At 44.6% G+C, this 17,993-nt stretch overlaps 1 protein-coding gene across 2 annotated transcripts; it reads left to right on the top strand.

Annotated features, from left to right (window-relative positions):
- Nucleotides 1–964: 964 nt before the first annotated feature.
- TTC4 (tetratricopeptide repeat domain 4) lies at nucleotides 965–12,385 on the top strand. 2 transcript variants are annotated; one of them, XM_073357608.2, is made up of 10 exons: nucleotides 965–1,127; nucleotides 2,026–2,143; nucleotides 2,405–2,566; nucleotides 3,527–3,604; nucleotides 6,912–7,036; nucleotides 7,957–8,043; nucleotides 8,178–8,392; nucleotides 9,588–9,669; nucleotides 10,982–11,064; nucleotides 11,739–12,120. In XM_073357608.2, the coding sequence occupies exons 1-10, from the start codon at nucleotides 1,020–1,022 to the stop codon at nucleotides 11,848–11,850; spliced, it is 1,170 nt and encodes a 389-aa protein (XP_073213709.1). In that variant the 5' UTR covers nucleotides 965–1,019; the 3' UTR covers nucleotides 11,851–12,120. The 2 variants fall into 2 exon arrangements, with proteins under 2 accessions (XP_073213709.1, XP_073213710.1); XM_073357609.2 differs by lacking the exon at nucleotides 11,739–12,120 and adding an exon at nucleotides 12,142–12,385 and having other exon boundaries at nucleotides 966–1,127.
- The last annotated feature ends 5,608 nt before the right edge of the window (nucleotides 12,386–17,993 follow it).

A 17,993-nucleotide genomic window follows, 5' to 3' on the forward strand; every position in this document is an offset into this window, starting at 1 on the left:
TTGCAGGGGGCGGCGGGAGCGGTCCCTGACCCCAGGCGGGGGGGCTGTCCCGGGGTTTGCAGGGGGCGGCGGGAGCGGTCCCTGACCCCAGGCGGGGGGGCTGTCCCGGGGTTTGCAGGGGGCGGCGGGAGCGGTCCCTGACCCCAGGCGGGGGGTGGGGGGGGGCTGTCCCGGGGTTTGCAGGGGGCGGCGGGAGCGGTCCCTGACCCCAGGCGGGGGGTGGGGGGGGGCTGTCCCGGGGTTTGCAGGGGGCGGCGGGAGCGGTCCCTGACCCCAGGCGGGGAGGGCGGGGGGGCTGTCCCGGGGTTTGCAGGGGGCGGCGGGAGCGGTCCCTGACCCCAGGCGGGGGGTGGGGGGGGCTGTCCCGGGGTTTGCAGGGGGCGGCGGGAGCGGTCCCTGACCCCAGGCGGGGGGTGGGGGGGGCTGTCCCGGGGTTTGCAGGGGGCGGCGGGAGCGGTCCCTGACCCCAGGCGGGGGGGCTGTCCCGGGGTTTGCAGGGGGCGGCGGGAGCGGTCCCTGACCCCAGGCGGGGGGTGGGGGGGGCTGTCCCGGGGTTTGCAGGGTGCGGCGGGAGCGGTCCCTGACCCCAGGCGGGGGGTGGGGGGGGCTGTCCCGGGGTTTGCAGGGGGCGGCGGGAGCGGTCCCTGACCCCAGGCGGGGGGTGGGGGGGGCTGTCCCGGGGTTTGCAGGGGGCGGCGGGAGCGGTCCCTGACCCCAGGCGGGGGGGCTGTCCCGGGGTTTGCAGGGGGCGGCGGGAGCGGTCCCTGACCCCAGGCGGGGGGGCTGTCCCGGGGTTTGCAGGGGGCGGCGGGAGCGGTCCCTGAGCCCAGGCGGGGAGGGCGGTGGGGCTGTCCGGTGCCCGTGGGGCAGTTGGCCCAGGCCCCAGCGGAAGCGCCGCCCCGGGGCTCGGGCAGGAGCGGGGCGGAACGGAGGGCGCCGGGCCGGGCCGCGGGGGAAGCGGCGGCGGCTGCGCGGCAGGAAGGAAGGAGCAAGCGGGGGGGCGGCCGGAGCCGGAGCCGATGGAGGCGGCCGAGGGGCAGGCGGAGGGGGCCGGGCCGGCCTCCTTCCTCGACAAATTCCAAACCCAGCGCTACACAGGGGGCTTCAACCCGGAGAGCTGGGAGCAGGTGCGGGCCGGGGGCCTTGGCCACAGGGCGGGAGGGGGGCCACCCTGCAAGCGGGGTCTTGTCCCTAGAGATAAGGGGTGGGGGGCGAGGCGGAGGGGAGCTGTCCCTAGGGGTGGGGGGCGGTGGGGCAGGAGGCCCGGGGGGAGGGGGGGTGTTGTCCACGTTGCTGGGGGGCAGGGGGCCGTCCCTAGAGATGGAGGCTGGTGTCTGGGGACCGCAGGGGGTCTGCTTCCCAGCGATGGGGGGAAGGGGACTATCCCTGGAGATGGGAGGGGTGTTTGGGGGCAGGGGGTCTCGGCTGTAGAGATGGGGGCAGAGGGATCTGGTGGTGGGGAAGGAGCTGGCCCTAGTGATGAGGTGCGCAAAGACAGGAGCGGGTATTGGCAGGGTGTCCTGCTTGGGCCAGGGAGGGGTCTCCTGTCTTTTGGAGAGGGATTGTGATGGTCTGACAGAGCTGGCAGGTGGTGTGTGTGTGTCTCCAAATGCGGGTGTCAGATCAGTCTGGGCCCTGGAGAATAGTGTGGATCTCCCCTAGTGAGGAGGCAGTAATGGCACCAAAGTTTGTGGGCCTAATGCTGGGACAATCGGAACAACAGAGGTTGAAAAAAAAAATCTTGTGTGGGATATGAAATGTCCCATTGAAATGCTGACAGAGAAACTCCTCTTTCCTTCAGATGAATCACAGATGAGGGGCTTTTGCTCCCAAATTGAGGTGGGTGTGCTCTGAATGGCTTCTTCCATTCCTTCAATGTAGTACTGGCTACCTATGCCCTGACTGGGTTGATGTGCTTGAAGAGAATATTTTGCAAGACCATACTGATAAGGACTTAACGATTTCCAAATGTGGACTTAATTCCAATTCTGTGATTGTGTTTTCCACTCTGGCTGTTATTAATAGGAATTTGACAAGATCCCCATGTTTATGAAGAAATCCCCTGCCGAAATTGATCCTGAACAGAATCCTGATTTGGCATGCCTTCAGTCAATCATTTTTGATGAGGATCGATCTCCTGAAGGTATTTCATAATTTCATTAAAATTTAAATCTCTGCTTTCACACCATTCTGGTGTTGTGCTACTGCCCTTTGGGATTATCCTTGGGATTTGAGGATTTAGTTGTTTGTAGGTGGGTGTGGTGGGTTCTAGACATCTGCTTTTCTGTGAGTGGGGATTGGGTATCTAAGGGGTGTTTGAATTTTTAGGTATGCTAAGGTCATAGGCAGGGGCGATTTGTTGATTGCATTGCACAATGAAAGGTGTTTTGTTTTGTGTTTGCAGACCAAGCAAACACCTATAAGAATGAGGGGAATGAATACTTCAAGGAAAAGAACTACAAGAAAGCTGTAATCTCATATACTGAAGGGTTAAAAAAGAAATGCAGTGACCAAGATTTGAATGCTGTGCTTTATACTAACCGAGCTGCCACACAGTTTTATCTGGGTAATGTCCTTATGTTGCATTTTATATCTGACCTAGATTCTGTGTAACCAGAAATGACTAAATTGCTTTGCCTGTTTATGTCATGTGCTTTCACTGTTACAAATTTTTAAAAGACTTTCAGACAGTCAAGAACTGTCCCTGTGGCTCTCAGAGAGACTGGGTGAGCAAGGTAATATATTTTAATAGACCAGCTTCTCGTGGTGAGAGAGAAGCTTTCAAGCTACACAGGTCTCTTGTTCCTCAGGTCTGGGAATGGTACTCAGTGTCACAGATAAATACAAGGTCGAGCAGATTATTTAACATAAGGGGCCATTCAAGGTGATGTAGCCCTGTGGCTCTAACTCTTTTTGCAGGGGTCAAACCTTGGAGCTTCTGTTTTGCACATTGCTAAATTTAAAACTTGTGGCCGAAGCAAAGTGCTTTGGGGAGGAGTGTGAAGTAAACAGGTTGATGCTGGGCTCCTCTGGGCTAATTCCTAGAGCTGCTTTGATGAAGGTCCTGGCTTGGCAGTAACACCGTGAACCTGGGTCAGGGGTTGGGTGCAGGAGGACAGTGATAAAACTCTGGTTCTATAGAGAAGAGATAAGGAGACAGAGAACTATACATGTGCATCAGATTTTGGGTAGGCCTGTGTATTCTCATAGCTCCCACTGAGATCCATGCAACAAAACAAGGAAGTTATAAATATTGAGAACAGTCTGTTGTATGTTAAATGTAGTAGTCTGTGCATTGACTGTCCTAGTTCCTGTTATCCACCCTTCACTTTCCTGGGCACCAGATTTACCCCAATCATTTATTTCTATTGTCATTAATGTGCAACCTCTATCTGTACCTGTCTTGTGGTCATAGAAGATGCATTGTGCTGTGGCTCAGGCTAATGATTTCTGTTGCCTTCAAGTCTACTTGTATTTTAGAAGTTGTTCATGTGAAATGTTCTGACCCAGGTTTTGCTTTGTATAGGTAACTACCGTTCTGCTCTCAGTGATGTGATTGCAGCAAGAAAGCTAAAACCCAACCATCTCAAAGCAATAATAAGAGGTAAGATTTTAAAAACAAATGGATAGTATGGCAGTATTTTGAAGTACAAAGGTAATTTAGAAATGCTAAATCCAGATTAACTAAAGGGTGGGGGGGTCACTTTATTTTGCAAAACTATATTTTTTTCAAGGAGTATTTTACTCTGTGTATAATAACACAATGATCATGGATGTTTCAGTTAACTAATCAAAAGACAAGGTTTCAAAATGCTATGTAAGGATAATTTGTTACATACTGTTCTTATGGGTAGACAGATTTTTTTTTATTATGTTTGACTAAATGTACTTTTTATAAGTTAGTTAACTTGTTTCCATTTTATAATATAATTTTGTTTATCTACCTTGAATGGCTGACAGTTTGTAATGCGCTTGTGCTTGTCACTGTATTCTCCGTCTGAAAGAAAATCCGTTACTGAGGTGCTTTATCCTGCTTAGAATACATTCCGGGCAGGGTAGGGAGAGAATCCCTTCCTGACCCCTGAAGCGTGAACTTTCAGGATCAGGTGGAGTGCCCCAAGGATCAAGAGGAGTGCCCCAAGGGTTGGTCCTAGGGCCGGTTTTGTTCAATATCTTCATAAATGATCTGGAGGATGGTGTGGATTTCACCCTTAGCAAGTTTGCAGATGACACTAAACTGGGAGGAGAGGTAGATACGCTGGAGGGTAGGGATAGGATACAGAGGGACCTAGACAAATTAGAGGATTGGGCCAAAAGAAATTTGATGAGGTTCAACAAGGACAAGTGCAGAGTCCTGCACTTAGGACGGAAGAATCCCATGCATCGCTACAGACTAGGGACCGAATGGCTAGGCAGCAGTTCTGCAGAAAAGGACCTAGTGGTTACAGTGGACGAGAAGCTGGATATGAGTCAACAGTGTGCACTTGTTGCCAAGAAGGCCAATGGCATTTTGGGATGTATATGTAGGGGCACTGCCAGCAGATCGAGGGACGTGATCGTTCCCCTCTCTTCGACATTGGTGAGGCCTCATCTGGAGTACTGTGTCCAGTTTTGGGCCCCACACTACAAGAAGGATGTGGAAAAATTGGAAAGAGTCTAGCGGAGGGCAACAAAAATGATTAGGGGACTGGAACACATGAGTTATGAGGAGAGGCTGAGGGAATTGGGATTGTTTAGTCTGCGGAAGAGAAGAATGAGGGGGGATTTGATAGCTGCTTTCAACTACCTGAAAGGGGGTTCCAAAGAGGATGGATCTAGACTATTCTCAGTGGTAGAGGATGACAGAACAAGCAGTAATGGTCTCAAGTTGCAGTGGGGGAGGTTTAGGTTGGATATTAGGAAAAACTTTTTCACTAGGAGGGTGGTGAAACACTGGAATGCGTTACCTAGGGAGGTGGTGGAATCTCCTTCCTTAGATATTTTTAAGGTCAGGCTTGATAAAGCCCTGGCTGGGATGATTTACTTGGGGATTGGTCCTGCTTTGAGCAGGGGGTTGGACTAGATGACCTCCTGAGGTCCCTTCCAACCCTGATATTCTATGATTCTATGATAACACATAAACCAGAAAGGATCCCCAGGGCTGCTGAACTCTGCCTCCCACCATCACAAGCAACCCTGTCATACTATTCCACTCATAAATTTGTTCTGTTGTCTCTCAATTCATTTTAAGTTGTTTGCCCCCACAGCTCCTATAGGGAGGCTGTTCCAGAACCTCATTCCTCTGATGGTGAGACACCTTCTTGTAATTTCCAGCCTTAATTTGTTCAAGGCCACTTTATACCCATTTGTTCTTGTGTCAACATTGTCCTTTAGCTTCAATAGCTCTTCACCCTCCAATGTATTTATAGAGGGGAATCATATACCTTCTCAGCCGCCTTTTTGCTAGGTTGAATCTCTTCCAGTCTCCTCTCATAAGATAGGCCCTCTCTTCCCCAGATCATCCTAGAAGCTCTTCTCTGCACCTGTTCTAGTTTAAATTAATCTTTCTTTGAACATGGGTGACCAGAACTGTACACAGTATTCCAAATGAGGTCTTACCCGTGCCTTATACGATAGCATTTAATATTTCTCTATCTGTACTGGAAGTGCCTCTCCTGGTACATCCTGGGATTGCATTTTTCACAGTGCATCACATTGATGACTCCTAGTCATCTTTGATCAGTCTCTCTCCTCGTCTGTTGCTTCCAACTGATGAGCCCCCTAGCAGGAATTCTTCTTCTTAGACCCTAAATGAATGACCTTGTATGCTGTACTATTGAATTTCATCCCATTTCTGTTACTTCAGTCTTCAGGATCTCTTCCTAGAAGAGACAAGTCTTAAATCTTTAAAATAGTAAAGCTCCAAAAGGTTATTGCTGCAGTTTAAATTTAAAGTTGTTGTAAAGACATATAACTCCATTGATTTCAGAGCAGTTACACCGTCAAAGAATTTGGCCAATTTTCAGAGACTTCTGTTTCACTTATCTCCTTGCTACCCCTGCTGAAATCCTATCATTGAGCCTGATCCTGTGAAAGCAAGCTAGTAGGCATGGTGTTTGCTACTTTAAATAGCCTCATTTAAGTCATTAAACTTCATAGTTGTGCTTGTTTATATTGAGGGGAATATAGACTACTCTTTGTATAAATCAGGGGTGGGCAAACTACAGGCCGCGTCCAGCCTGTCAGACCTTTTAATCCAGCCCTCAAGCTCCATTGCCCTGCTCCTGACTTGCCCCGCTCCATCTACCTGGCACTCCCACGTGTTCAGGACCTGTGTGACCAGCGTGAGGACATGCATGTTACTCTGGCTGTACAACCCAAACACACCTCACATGCCATCAGAGCCTGGAACGTGCAAGCCCACGTGCCTGCTGCTTGTTGGCTTAGGTGACTCTGATGTTTTAGTAGTGTTAATTTTCCATTGTTGACGATAAAGCAAAGAGTAGTTGGCCAGGGAGTGCTCAATAGCAGTTTTCAAAGTTGTGGGCTGTCAGAACCTATGTGGGAGATTTCTGAGCGCAGGGAGCTGGTGAATCTCAATGAGTTCCAATGACTGGAAGTTGATGCCCAACAAATCCAGGCTAGAGAGAAAGGGCGTGGAAAGGGGGTAAGTTCAGTTTAATTATTGTAATAAGTTATGATGGTATATTTATAATAGTAAATCAGGTTTTATGTTTATTTCCACTAAAATGTATCTTTATTAAATAAAGTTTATTTTAATATCTCTGAATTTGTTAATTTTGTGAGCATTCATGGCCTGCCATACAATTTCCATACTTAGATGTGGCCCTCAAGCCAAAAAGTTTGCCCATCCCTAGTATAAATAGATTTATACACTGGTCCTGTGTCTGAATTTTTAAAATTTCTTTCAGGAGCTTTGTGTCATTTGGAATTAAAGAATTTCCCTGAAGCAATGGCATGGTGTGAGGAGGGTCTGAGGATAGATTCGAAGGAAAAGAAACTTGTGGAAACGAGAGCCAAAGCTGACAGATTAAAGGTAAAAACCAAAACAAAACCTGCCCATGGCAATATAGGATTTACCATGCCAGATCAGACCATTAGTCCATTACCTCACCTCATGTTTGCGAAGTACTTTGGGATCCTCAGATGGAAGGCACTTTATAAATGCTAATTATCATTTTTTTCCAGAGGGTGATACAGTTTCTGTCCAGCAGGATGTAAAGATCATGGAAGATGGATTGGATAGCCTAATGGGTCTCTTCCAATCTTTAACTTTTGAGTATAGGTCTTGTCCAAATTCAGTGCATCCAATTTTACAGCTAGTGGAGCCAGCATCACTGTAACTAACAAGGGACAGGGTGCCATATTGGAGACCGAACTGCTTATTATGGCTTTGGTTCTGTAGATAAAGAAAGAGACCTCTTAAATCATGATTGACAGAAATTAGCCAGGTATTCCCTACTATTGTCACAGAATGAGAATGCTTCCTCCCATACCTGAAAGGTATAGTCCGCCGGTTAGAGCAAGGGACTTAGGTCCCCAGAGTCCAGGGTTCATTTCTGTCTCTCGCTGACCATTGGGTGATCTTGGGCATGAAATTAGCATAATTTTACCTTCTTTAACCTTCTGTTAAATGGGGATAACAATATTTGCCTCCCTCACAAGGGATGTTGGAGGTTTAATTAATGGTTGTAGAGAGTTTTTGAGCGTGGAAGAAAGGTGCTATATAAGGACAAAGTGTGAGTAAAATACTAAAAAAAAAAAAAATCACCTAGCATTTCCATGAAGTGGAATTGAATGGGGATTCCTAGCCATGTCACTGTAAAGAGATGCAGTGAGAGGAATGATAATTTTTCTGGTGACCCAAATTGGTTTCACAGCTTTTCAGTAAAATAGAATAATGAGGGATGTTGACTTATTTCACATGACTGTGATGCAAACTTGTATTACGTGCAGCGAGCTGAACAGCGGGATGTAAGGAAAGCAAAACTGAAGGAGAAGAAGGAACAGTCTCAAAAGGAAGTCTTACTCACTGCTATAAAGGTATGTGCCTAAGATGTGTTTAGGATTCTCTTTTAAAAGTTGTCTTTTTGAAAAGTTGCTCTTCATATGTAGATATTCAAGTGACTAAACTTTGATTTTTAGGTCATGTTCTCAAATTGATTCTTTCAATGTAGGAAAGGAATATCAAGCTGTTTCTAGAGGCCTGTAAGGAGGAAGATGAAATATCAGATGGTCTGGCTGAGATGTCTTTAAATGGACTGAATTCTGACAGTGCTATGGGCACAAAGGTCTACTTAGATGATAATGGCAATCTAAACTGGCCTGTGCTCTTCCTCTATCCCGAATATGGGCAAACGGATTTCATCTCAGCTTTTCACGAGGACTGCAGGTGATTTCTGCTTCATGTGAAATAATGATTATATCAGATATTCTGTTTCTTTGCCAAAATAACACCAGACTTCCAAAGTAGTTCAGGGCCAAAATCTAGATTTTATGAGTTCATAGTGGGGAGGAGTGTGGAAATCTAATGATAGTGATGTAAAGGTGACAGGTTATCTCAAGCATGTCTTACTGAAATCTCGATACCATATATGTTACAAGAACTCTATTTAGGAATTAATCAGGACAGTGTTTTGAAGCCACCAGATGCCTTAGGTGCCAGGAGTCCAGTAGTGCAGGTCTCAAACGAAGAGAGAAGTTAAAGCTGATAAATATAAAACACCTCCAAAAATGACCTAAAATAGCTCTTAGAGACCTGATAGTGTCCTGTTAACTCAAGGCTTGAAGTGAGTGCTGCATCACATTAGAAAGGGGGAAACTCCCCTTCTCTTGATATGAGCTTTAGTTTCTAGCCCTGCAGGGTTACAAGTTAATGAACTTGAAATTCATAACACTTTATGGTGGCATGTGTATTAACCAAACGTAATATTAATAGATTATTTTTTGTTTTAAATCTCATTGCACATAGTTAGGTAAGGGGTTTTAATGTTGTCCTAATGTTGGAAAGCAAGAGCATTGTACTGTGTTCAAGATCCAAGAAAGTGAAAGTGAATCTGACAAACCAGAGCAGTTTCACTATGTAAAATGACTGAAGTGCAAAAAGTAAACAGGCGGCATAAACAGTGCCATGTAAATTAGATTTTGAAAGTTTTTCATTCTGATCTAAGGCACTGTTAGTAACACAGAGAGGGGAAATCAATTTTAAATAAATATACATTTATCTTGGCAGTATGCCTGAAAACGTTGAAATCAAAGATTAATGGTAACCTTGGTAGCATTATTGGTAACATTTTTTGTTGCACTGTGAAGGTTGTTAATGAAAGTATGTGTTTAAAGCAAAGTATAAACTTCAGTATGTGAAGAGTATGTTTCTGAAACTTACATTGGCCTGAACATAATCAGATAATTAGTCTTGAAGCTATTGTTTAACCTGCTTATTACTGTAATCTTTGCCATCATTCATATTTAAATGTATGAATTAGAGAAGTTGAACTAGTAGATTTATTAGCATGGATTTATAGTAGCTACTGAATGCTGTATAATGCTGTGACTAGGGTCATAACAAGATCCACCTTGACTTTTAGATTTATTGATCATATACTGGTGATGTTTGCTGAGTTACCTCCTTGGGATTCGGAAAGAAAATATCATCCCAGCAACCTAGAGGTAGGAAATTTAACCCTTCTTCTGTTTTATATTTTAGATGTACATTGGTTTTTTTAATTAGTTTCTCATAAGCAGCTAAGTATATAAAATATATATGTAACATTTTTGTTTAGCATGCCTTCCTGTGAAATAAAGGTGTGGGCCGCAAATTCATTTGTACATTTCAAGGCTAGGAGGCTTCCTAAATTTATTGCAGCTGTTAGAAATACACAACACTGTTTAAAGTAAGAATGTGAAATTTCTCTCTCTCTGGATTTATATTTTTTATTATGAGCTATTTTATTGCCTGGATTCCCATGTATGTAATAAGAAGTAGACCAATAGGTTGTTAACCTAATAACTTTTTAATCCATAATTTACTGAAAAGTGTTCAAAATAATGTGTACACTAACACATGATAGAAAAGCATAGGGGTAATTGTTGGAATTAAGTAGCCTAGCTCTGAGTTGAATGCTATTACCTATGGAGACTTGATGAGATTAACCCTTTAGAATTTAATTAGGCTCTGACTACATTTACAGTAGTTTTCAGTATATTCCAACATGAATTACTCACATACAAGTATGTGGGATAGTTATTTCCCACTACAGTTTCATATCCCCAGGCAGCATTGATGGCCCTTGGTGCACTGAGCAGTCCTTTCTGAAAGCATGATAATTCCTCAGGCACTACTTTATCAGGATGGACATTTTGTTGATAAGTGCCAACAGGCATATGCAATCTAAGGGGCTTAAATACGTCGGGATAAGTTTTGTTTTAGACCTAGCTGCTGTAATAATGATTCTTAAACAAAACAGGCTAAATTTATCCCTTGGGTAACTATAATGAAGTGACACTAGGGATGAAATTTTAAAAAGTGGTCCCAAAGCTTTGATTCCCATAACCCCATCACTTCATTGACAGGCAGAGCGCTTCACCTTCTTAATGCAACTGTTCTTTGGCTGGAGACAGTCCTATGCAAGAGCAGTCATAACAGATCAAGTATATATTGGTTTATATAGGGAAAGCCGTGTAGATAGTAAATAAATAAAAAGCCTGCAATCTATACAAAACAAGCTGTTGAAAGGTTTCTACGTCTCTGGATTTTTTCCCCCACCCCTTGCTAGTCCCTTTTAGGTATATGAAGCTCTAAGAGCCCTTAGTGGTACATCCATTTTAGAGACTAGAGAACACGCATGCAGATGCTCTGTTGTTTGACCATGTGTATGATCATGACAAGTCTTTCAGCAGGCTTTTAGCTAGTGTCCCTGGTACCTCTGGCTTGCCCACAGGAGTATCTTAAATATTTAACCTTATGCCAAATCTTATCCAGCTGTATTTTGAAGATGAAGCAAGAGAAGAAATGTACCAGCTGAACACAGAAAACACACTGCTACAAGTGCTGCAGCACCAAAGGTGAGCAAGTGGCCTGGAATTGCGTTTTGTTCGTTCATCTGTCGCGTGAGGAGAAGTAGAGTCGCGCTCTCCGTGTAAAATTCAGGTGCCTCCTCTACAGGGTTAAATGGCTTTTTACAAAACAAATCACACTTCCCGGTCAGACCTTTTGTGGTTTATTCCTCCTCTGCTTATGGATACGAGAGAGGCAGAGCGCGCTAGTTTTCAGGTCTGCATCCATAATGTGTGTGTGTTTGGAAGAGCAGAAACAGTAGAAAGCTGCCTCTGTGCCACTTTACTTAACACCTCAGTGGGTTATATGAAAATTGCACTGTCATTGGTCTGCTGTTTTTGCTCACACACACACCGTTATTAATGCTGTTTCCTAACAGTGAAATAATCAAGTGCATGGAATTCAGTGGACTGAGTGTATTGAAGGGATCAAGTGTCTGGTACTGTTTAAAAATGGTTGTATCTACATGAGCAGCCCACAGTGTGTATGTGAGATCCAGAAAAACCCATGCTGATAAAGAAACTGACTTCAGCTCCTCAGAAGCTGACAGGCTGACCCTAACCTGCAGTGTAAAACAACAAAAAATAGCATGTGCCTTTAGATTAAAAAAGAATCTATCCTCTGTGTGTGGGGGGAAGGAATACTGTGCTGAGTCAGCATACCACTTCTTTTCCTGCTACAGATCTTGCTCCAAAGTCACCAATAAAAACTCGGACCCGGAATCTTGCTGTTCAGGACTGCATCTTAACTATCATTCCATAAAACTCAGCAGCATGCATAATCCTTGCCACTAACCTGGCCTCTTGCAGCTTTACACTGGCAGGATGAATGTGACGTTCAGGGTGACAATACTATCTTAATTTTAATTAGAAAAGTTGTGGGGAGAGGAATTGATTCAGGAACCACTCTCCCCAGACATGCACAGATCTCAATATAACAGGCGCTGCGAATTCAGCCAAAAATTCTTGTCATCAGCCCTCATGAAGCCAATGTTTTTAATTGTTGAAGAGGGGCTCAAGCTTTCACTCTGTATAACGCTGGGGTAGAAAGGAGGAGGATGAATGACTTTTTTGTGTTCATTGCAGGTACTTCGTAAAGGCTGGGACACCTACTTTTTTGGTTTTAGTAAAGCTTTCTCCTTTCTCTAAGAATTACTTTTTTGGCAAGAAGGTGCATCGACTAAAATGAGCAAGTGCAAGCACAAAAAGGGACGAGAAAAACCCTTGCTGTGGGCTGTATTGTTCATATCCACAAGTGGGAACACTCAGTCTTTCCACCTGTATATTTTAATAATTTTTTCTACTTCAAATAAATGTAACCACTATTGGACCTTTGTCTTACAGTTCTTGCACATATAGAACTCCCCTTGGAACAAAGTCACCGAGTTCTGAGTGGATACGGACTGAAGCTTGGTTCCCTTCCCCCCCCGCGAAATATATAAATGGATGGTAGTCTTCTTTAATCTATTGAAATGGACTGCTGTTCCCTTAAGCCTTGTGCAGTGTATGAATAGCAGCTCTGCATATGTGCCAAACCTTAATTATAGATGAAGTGACCTCAATTTTCAATGTACTTGCATTGTGGAGGAGTGAAGAATTCCACTGCTGACCTCCAGCACTGGAATGGTTGTAGTTAACTGGTTTTGAAGTCAGTGGAACTGGGATATCCTCTAGTAGCACTGGATGACTCTGCATTAATCCACTGGCCCGGAGCAGTCAAATCAATTCAGCAGCAGTTCACTCACTAATGCACTGTGCTATTGAACGAAGGAATGCCAAGCTCTTTATTAAGAGCTGTACATTTACTGATCTTTCACTACCCTTTCTTTTTGTCTGATGTAGATTGCAAATAAATATGTTTATGGTAAGTAGACAGGTTGGTGCCTAATGAATTAGGCTGGCTCAGTTTCCTTACTGTATTCCTGAATGGGAAATTGTGCCGATATCCTCAAGGAAATACCATACAGTAGTTTCAAAGTGAGAGAACAACCTCGTGTATCTCAATAATCAGTAGTCACGTAGGGCTAGCACTAAGTGAATTCTGATTCTACAATAGCAGGCTGCTCTAGCTTCTAAGATTTTTTATAATTTTTAAAAATATTGGTTCTAACCTAGAGCTCCCTGGTCTCCCCACTTCCAGAGCTACAGTGATCAATAACAGGTGGAAAGATACACTGCATGTGTAGTCCAACTAATGCATCAGCCGTTAAAAACAATCCAGCTTCTAACAGAAGCTGATATAACTTTTACCCGAAAGAACGTAACCCACCGTAAGAGGATTCTCAAGGGGTTGGAGCATCTCACATCAAGGCTGGATTTAATCTAGCAGCTCTAAGCAGCTGTATCAGAACACTACTTTACATCTACATAGCACCTCACTGTGCATAAATAGTACACCCATTTTACAGATAAGAACTAGGTGGTGAGTCTAGGGGAAGAGAAAACAGATCACCGCCTCCCTGCTCTACCCTCACAATCATGCTATCTTTCAGTAACTCCAGTAATTAACAGCGATAGAGGGGCTTTGGAGTTAGGCTGGTCAGCTGTCACCACTGTTGAGTGGAATGACTATTGCTCAAGGCTACAACTATTAGTATTTTAACTTTGTTTACGCAATCAAAGCATTGTCAATAAACACAGAACAGATCCACTCCATGGTACAGCACATAAGCCAAGTGCCTAGTTCATAAGTCAACAGAGGTGAATTTTGCTTCCTATCGAGTGTGATGGGCCATTTTGTACTCATATGCCCCTTTATTTAGATACAGTATAAAGTTAGGGTTTAATCCAAAGTTAGTTATTTGGTCAAGAGAACCTGTTTGCCCATTCAGAAAAAAAATAACTGGGCTTTTCTGTACTTCAGTGCACACACTGGAGACAGCCTATCTGGATAGCTTGATCAAATAAGCGTGCCACATACCAAAGATACCTTTTAAAGTAATCACAGGTGCTGCCTACATAAGCCAGGCAACTGCTCGTACAGAAACTATCAGTCTGTCATCAAAACACAAGATCACAGGAAGCTTGGAAGCTTCCTGACTCTTCCCTTTAAAAAAGTCTTTGACCTGTTGCCTCTTTAACCTTCCCTGGTTCTGGTTGTAGCTGAGCTACAGCCCCTTTCAGTGGCAGTGTAAGATGGTCTGGAGAGTCTGCTTTGACTAACTCCACGTAAGGTAGACAGAGCCACCTGTGAGGTACTGCAGAGAGCAGCAACAATGCAGAAGGAATCAAATGATGAGGAACAGCCTAAAAACTAGACATGTATAGCCGGTTTAAAGAGATGGCTGAGGGTTGTTGTGAGCACCACTTCATGGGCAGCCACTTTCATTAACCCCAAAGTAATGATCCACTTCATAGCAGCCAGTGTGATGGGCCTTTACTTTTTTTGGGAGGAATAGTTAGACGTAATGTGATCAGCTAGAGGCTAGATTTCCTAACAGTAAGGGTCAATAACACTATAGGTCCCTGGCCCAAAGGAAGTAAAGAATCTCTTTACCTGCAGATACTGAAGCTCATACTATCCAAAGTGTCAGTCATGTTCTGTAGTGAGGCACAGACTGGAAAAGCTAATGCATCTTTTTCCAAATCTTAAGTTCTGGCCATGCAAATGAACGGTTGAGGTTAAAATTGCCTTTTTCATTTATAATGTACAAAGGTGAGCAGCCACGTAGGACAGACTCGAACCATTGCACAATGCAGCACAGGTTGCAGAGGGAGGAGATGCTGGGTTAGAGTATCACCGGGCTAGACAGTTTCTTGTATTTTGGGTCCAATTCACTCAGCTTAGCATAGGTTTTGTTTGAAAACAGGCCAATATCCTCTCCTAGCCCATAGCGCTGCTCAATCAGGTGTGCGTCTGCTATAACCTCTGAAGTCATCTGTCTGAGCCTGTAGGCATTCTGTGCCGCCAAGTGGCAGAATGGAAGATTGTGATCTGCAAGAGAAAGAGACAAGCCATGAACATTTAATGCAAGTCAGTGTAGATGCAGCCTCTCCTTAAATCCTTCCTTCCAACATTCACAAGATTCTGTAAAAGCTCGCAAGCCTAATGGGCTTCTCTTCCAGCCAGATGTGTGCGCGTCTACCCAGGATTTGCTAGAAATAATGAACTAACCCTAGTGTAACAGAACTTAGCAACAGTCTGCCGATGAGGTGACTGTTAGATGTAAGTAAACCTCATTTAATATCTTAAACAGGAAACTGGCTCCATCGTCATTAAGGAGTTCGCTGGGATGAGGTGTAGCAAATACAGTCAGATTAAAGAACGCACAAGCAGAGCTGATATGGAAAAAGTAGGGGAATAGCCAAGACCTGTCTATTTTGAAAGAAGCCGAAGATATGTCCAGGGAGCTTGCTGCCTGTTACAAAGCTGGCCAGGATAGGGACAGAAGAAAGCAGTTACTCTAATGTGAAGCTGAAAGGTACTAGCTTGAGAGTACTAGAGAATAAAGTATTTCTATTTACCCAAAAAAGAAGTGCAGCTTCAGCATCTCCATGTTGCTGGGGGGAGACCAGCTCTAGAAATGAGAAGGTCATTCAGTCTCCCCACCCACTCAGTGTCTGGCCAGTAGTTGTACCTACATTCTGGACTGGACTGAGACCACTAACTCATGTCACAGAGGCACCCAGACAGCTGTCAGTTGGTAATGACGTTCAGACACTACAAATTCAGGCTGGAGTCAAACTGTGCCCTGCAGATACAAAGCTTCACAGCCTGCTATAAGTCTCCATACAGAAACCCCAACTTTCTAGGACTTCTGTCTTCTTCAGAATCTAAACTTTCATTATTAAAAATAAAAATAGAGTTTTTCTATCAGAGTCTTGCCAAGGTAAGATTCCAGTTTCCAACATTGTTAGTGACTGATAAAGCTCATCTCAGAATCAAACTGATTAAAAACAATGATCAGAATGGTGGGGTTTTAGGATTAGGGTTAGAGACCATGACCTGCAAGGAGTAGACACAAAGCCCTTATACCATGAGAAAGCTTGCAGTCCCAGGCTTCCGGTGATGTGCGTTCTCTCAGCTCACTGATTTGAGAGGAGTAGCTCCTTAAGGAAGGGATGCTCAAAAGCACTCAGGTGCTTTACTTCCACTGAAGTCAATGAAAGTTGCACAGTTGACTTCAGTGAGAGCAGGACTCCCCCTCTGCCCTTTACTCCATGCTGTGCACTATGAGTGTCCAATCCTGGTTGCAACCATCCAAGGGCTATCAACATCCAACATGGCAAATGCAATTTCCAGCATACAAATTTGTGCACAGTGAGAGTTAAGGTAGAAGCCTGGTAGCATGGCAGTGTGGCGTAATGGACACGCCCCTGGACTGGGAGTCAAGAGAAGGCAATTCTCTTCCTAGCGCTTTCACTGACCTGTGTGACTGTAAGCAAGTCACTTCACTTCTCTGTTCCTCCACTCCCTCCCACACTTTGTCTTGTCTGTTTAGACTGTAAGCTCTTCACTTCCGGGGCCATCTCGTAGATACTTATATGATGTGTAGCACAATGGGACTCCAATTTCAGTGAAGGCTTCTAGACATATAACATATAAGAACAATATTTAAAATGCAGCATGCCAGGTATAAAAGTGACCCAGATCCGCATCCCCCAGAAGGCTGAAAGGAAAATTCAAGTACAGCTCTCTCACTAAGGTTGAGAGCTCAGCATCTGTTGGTGTGGTACTTAAAGAGGCAAAGAGGTTCACTCTCAGCCAGCCAGCGTTCTTATCCCAAGGTCACCGGGTTTGTTACCAAGCTGCTGTTGCTATCTTCAGCCTGTTCCCAAAGAGGAGGCAAAACTAAGGAATGTGGTTTCATTCATACAATCTTTTTATTAAATGAGGAAAATCTCATCACAGCTACAATATATGATTGCTGGAAAAGGACTAACAATTTTCTCTACACCCTGAGTGACGTTTTTGGTTTGGTTTTTGTTTTGATTTTACTCCTCACAAACATAGGGAGGGTAATAAATCCCTGCTGGAATTACTGAAGGCATTAAGTAAAGCAGATCAGTTAACAATGGGCCCAAGACTCACAGGTTAGAGCTGGAGCTGAATGCTAACAGAAGCTGAGCACATTCATGGGCTCACTCTCATTCACCATCTTGGTTCAAATTAGTTTGAGAGAGAGAGTTCCTTAGTACTGCTCACTGGGCCAGCACCAGCCCAACATGCTGACAGATGGGCAATCAGTGGTCAGGTCTGGAGGAGGTGACTAATGGGCAGGGGCTGGGAGAGCTAGAGAAATTATGTGTGTGACCTTTAGGCAGAAGGTGCATGTCCTGGCCAGAGAGCAGTTAGTTTGTGCCATGCACTTGAAAGACTGCTGTGCCACCACGTCTCTAGTGGCTCCTTCACTCTCTCAGCTTTCATTTAAAAACTAAAATCCCTAGCCCCCTGGTTGCAAAAATCATCCAGTTACGAACCAGTCTAGAAGTGTCCTGTTGACTGTGAACACAGAAACAAGAGCCCTAAACAAGAGATGGGCTGTCCCCATTTGTCTCAATGAGGTGTTAACCCTGAAGTCTAATGACAATAACTTCTACAACATGGATTATTTTAGAAGAAACATTCAGCTACTCTGATTTTGGGGCAGAGCTTTCGCAGAGTACCGCCACTACACCAAGCCCAGATTGATACCTGGCAGGAAGGATGGGTTACAGAGTAAATACAATAAAAAATAGCAAAAAACAGCCACAGCCACCCCAATGTTACATGGATAATGGCTATTGCTTGAAGTTCTACTAGAATGAAGTCGCTTTTTCTTGGCAAAAGCAGCATCTGATTAAAAATAAAGCCACAGCAAATAAACAGCTTCTGTAGGCTAACGGTGCACAGAAGAGTCTGGGTTTTTGTTTACTCTGCCAAGACCTGAGCTCAGGCAGGCCCTCAGGTCTGGTTCTCCTCGTAACAGTTGGCAGAGTCCTCTCAGGTCTGGTTCTCC

Source organism: Lepidochelys kempii, chromosome 8, assembly GCF_965140285.1.
Source record: "Lepidochelys kempii isolate rLepKem1 chromosome 8, rLepKem1.hap1, whole genome shotgun sequence".
Taxonomy (NCBI): Eukaryota; Metazoa; Chordata; order Testudines; family Cheloniidae; genus Lepidochelys; species Lepidochelys kempii.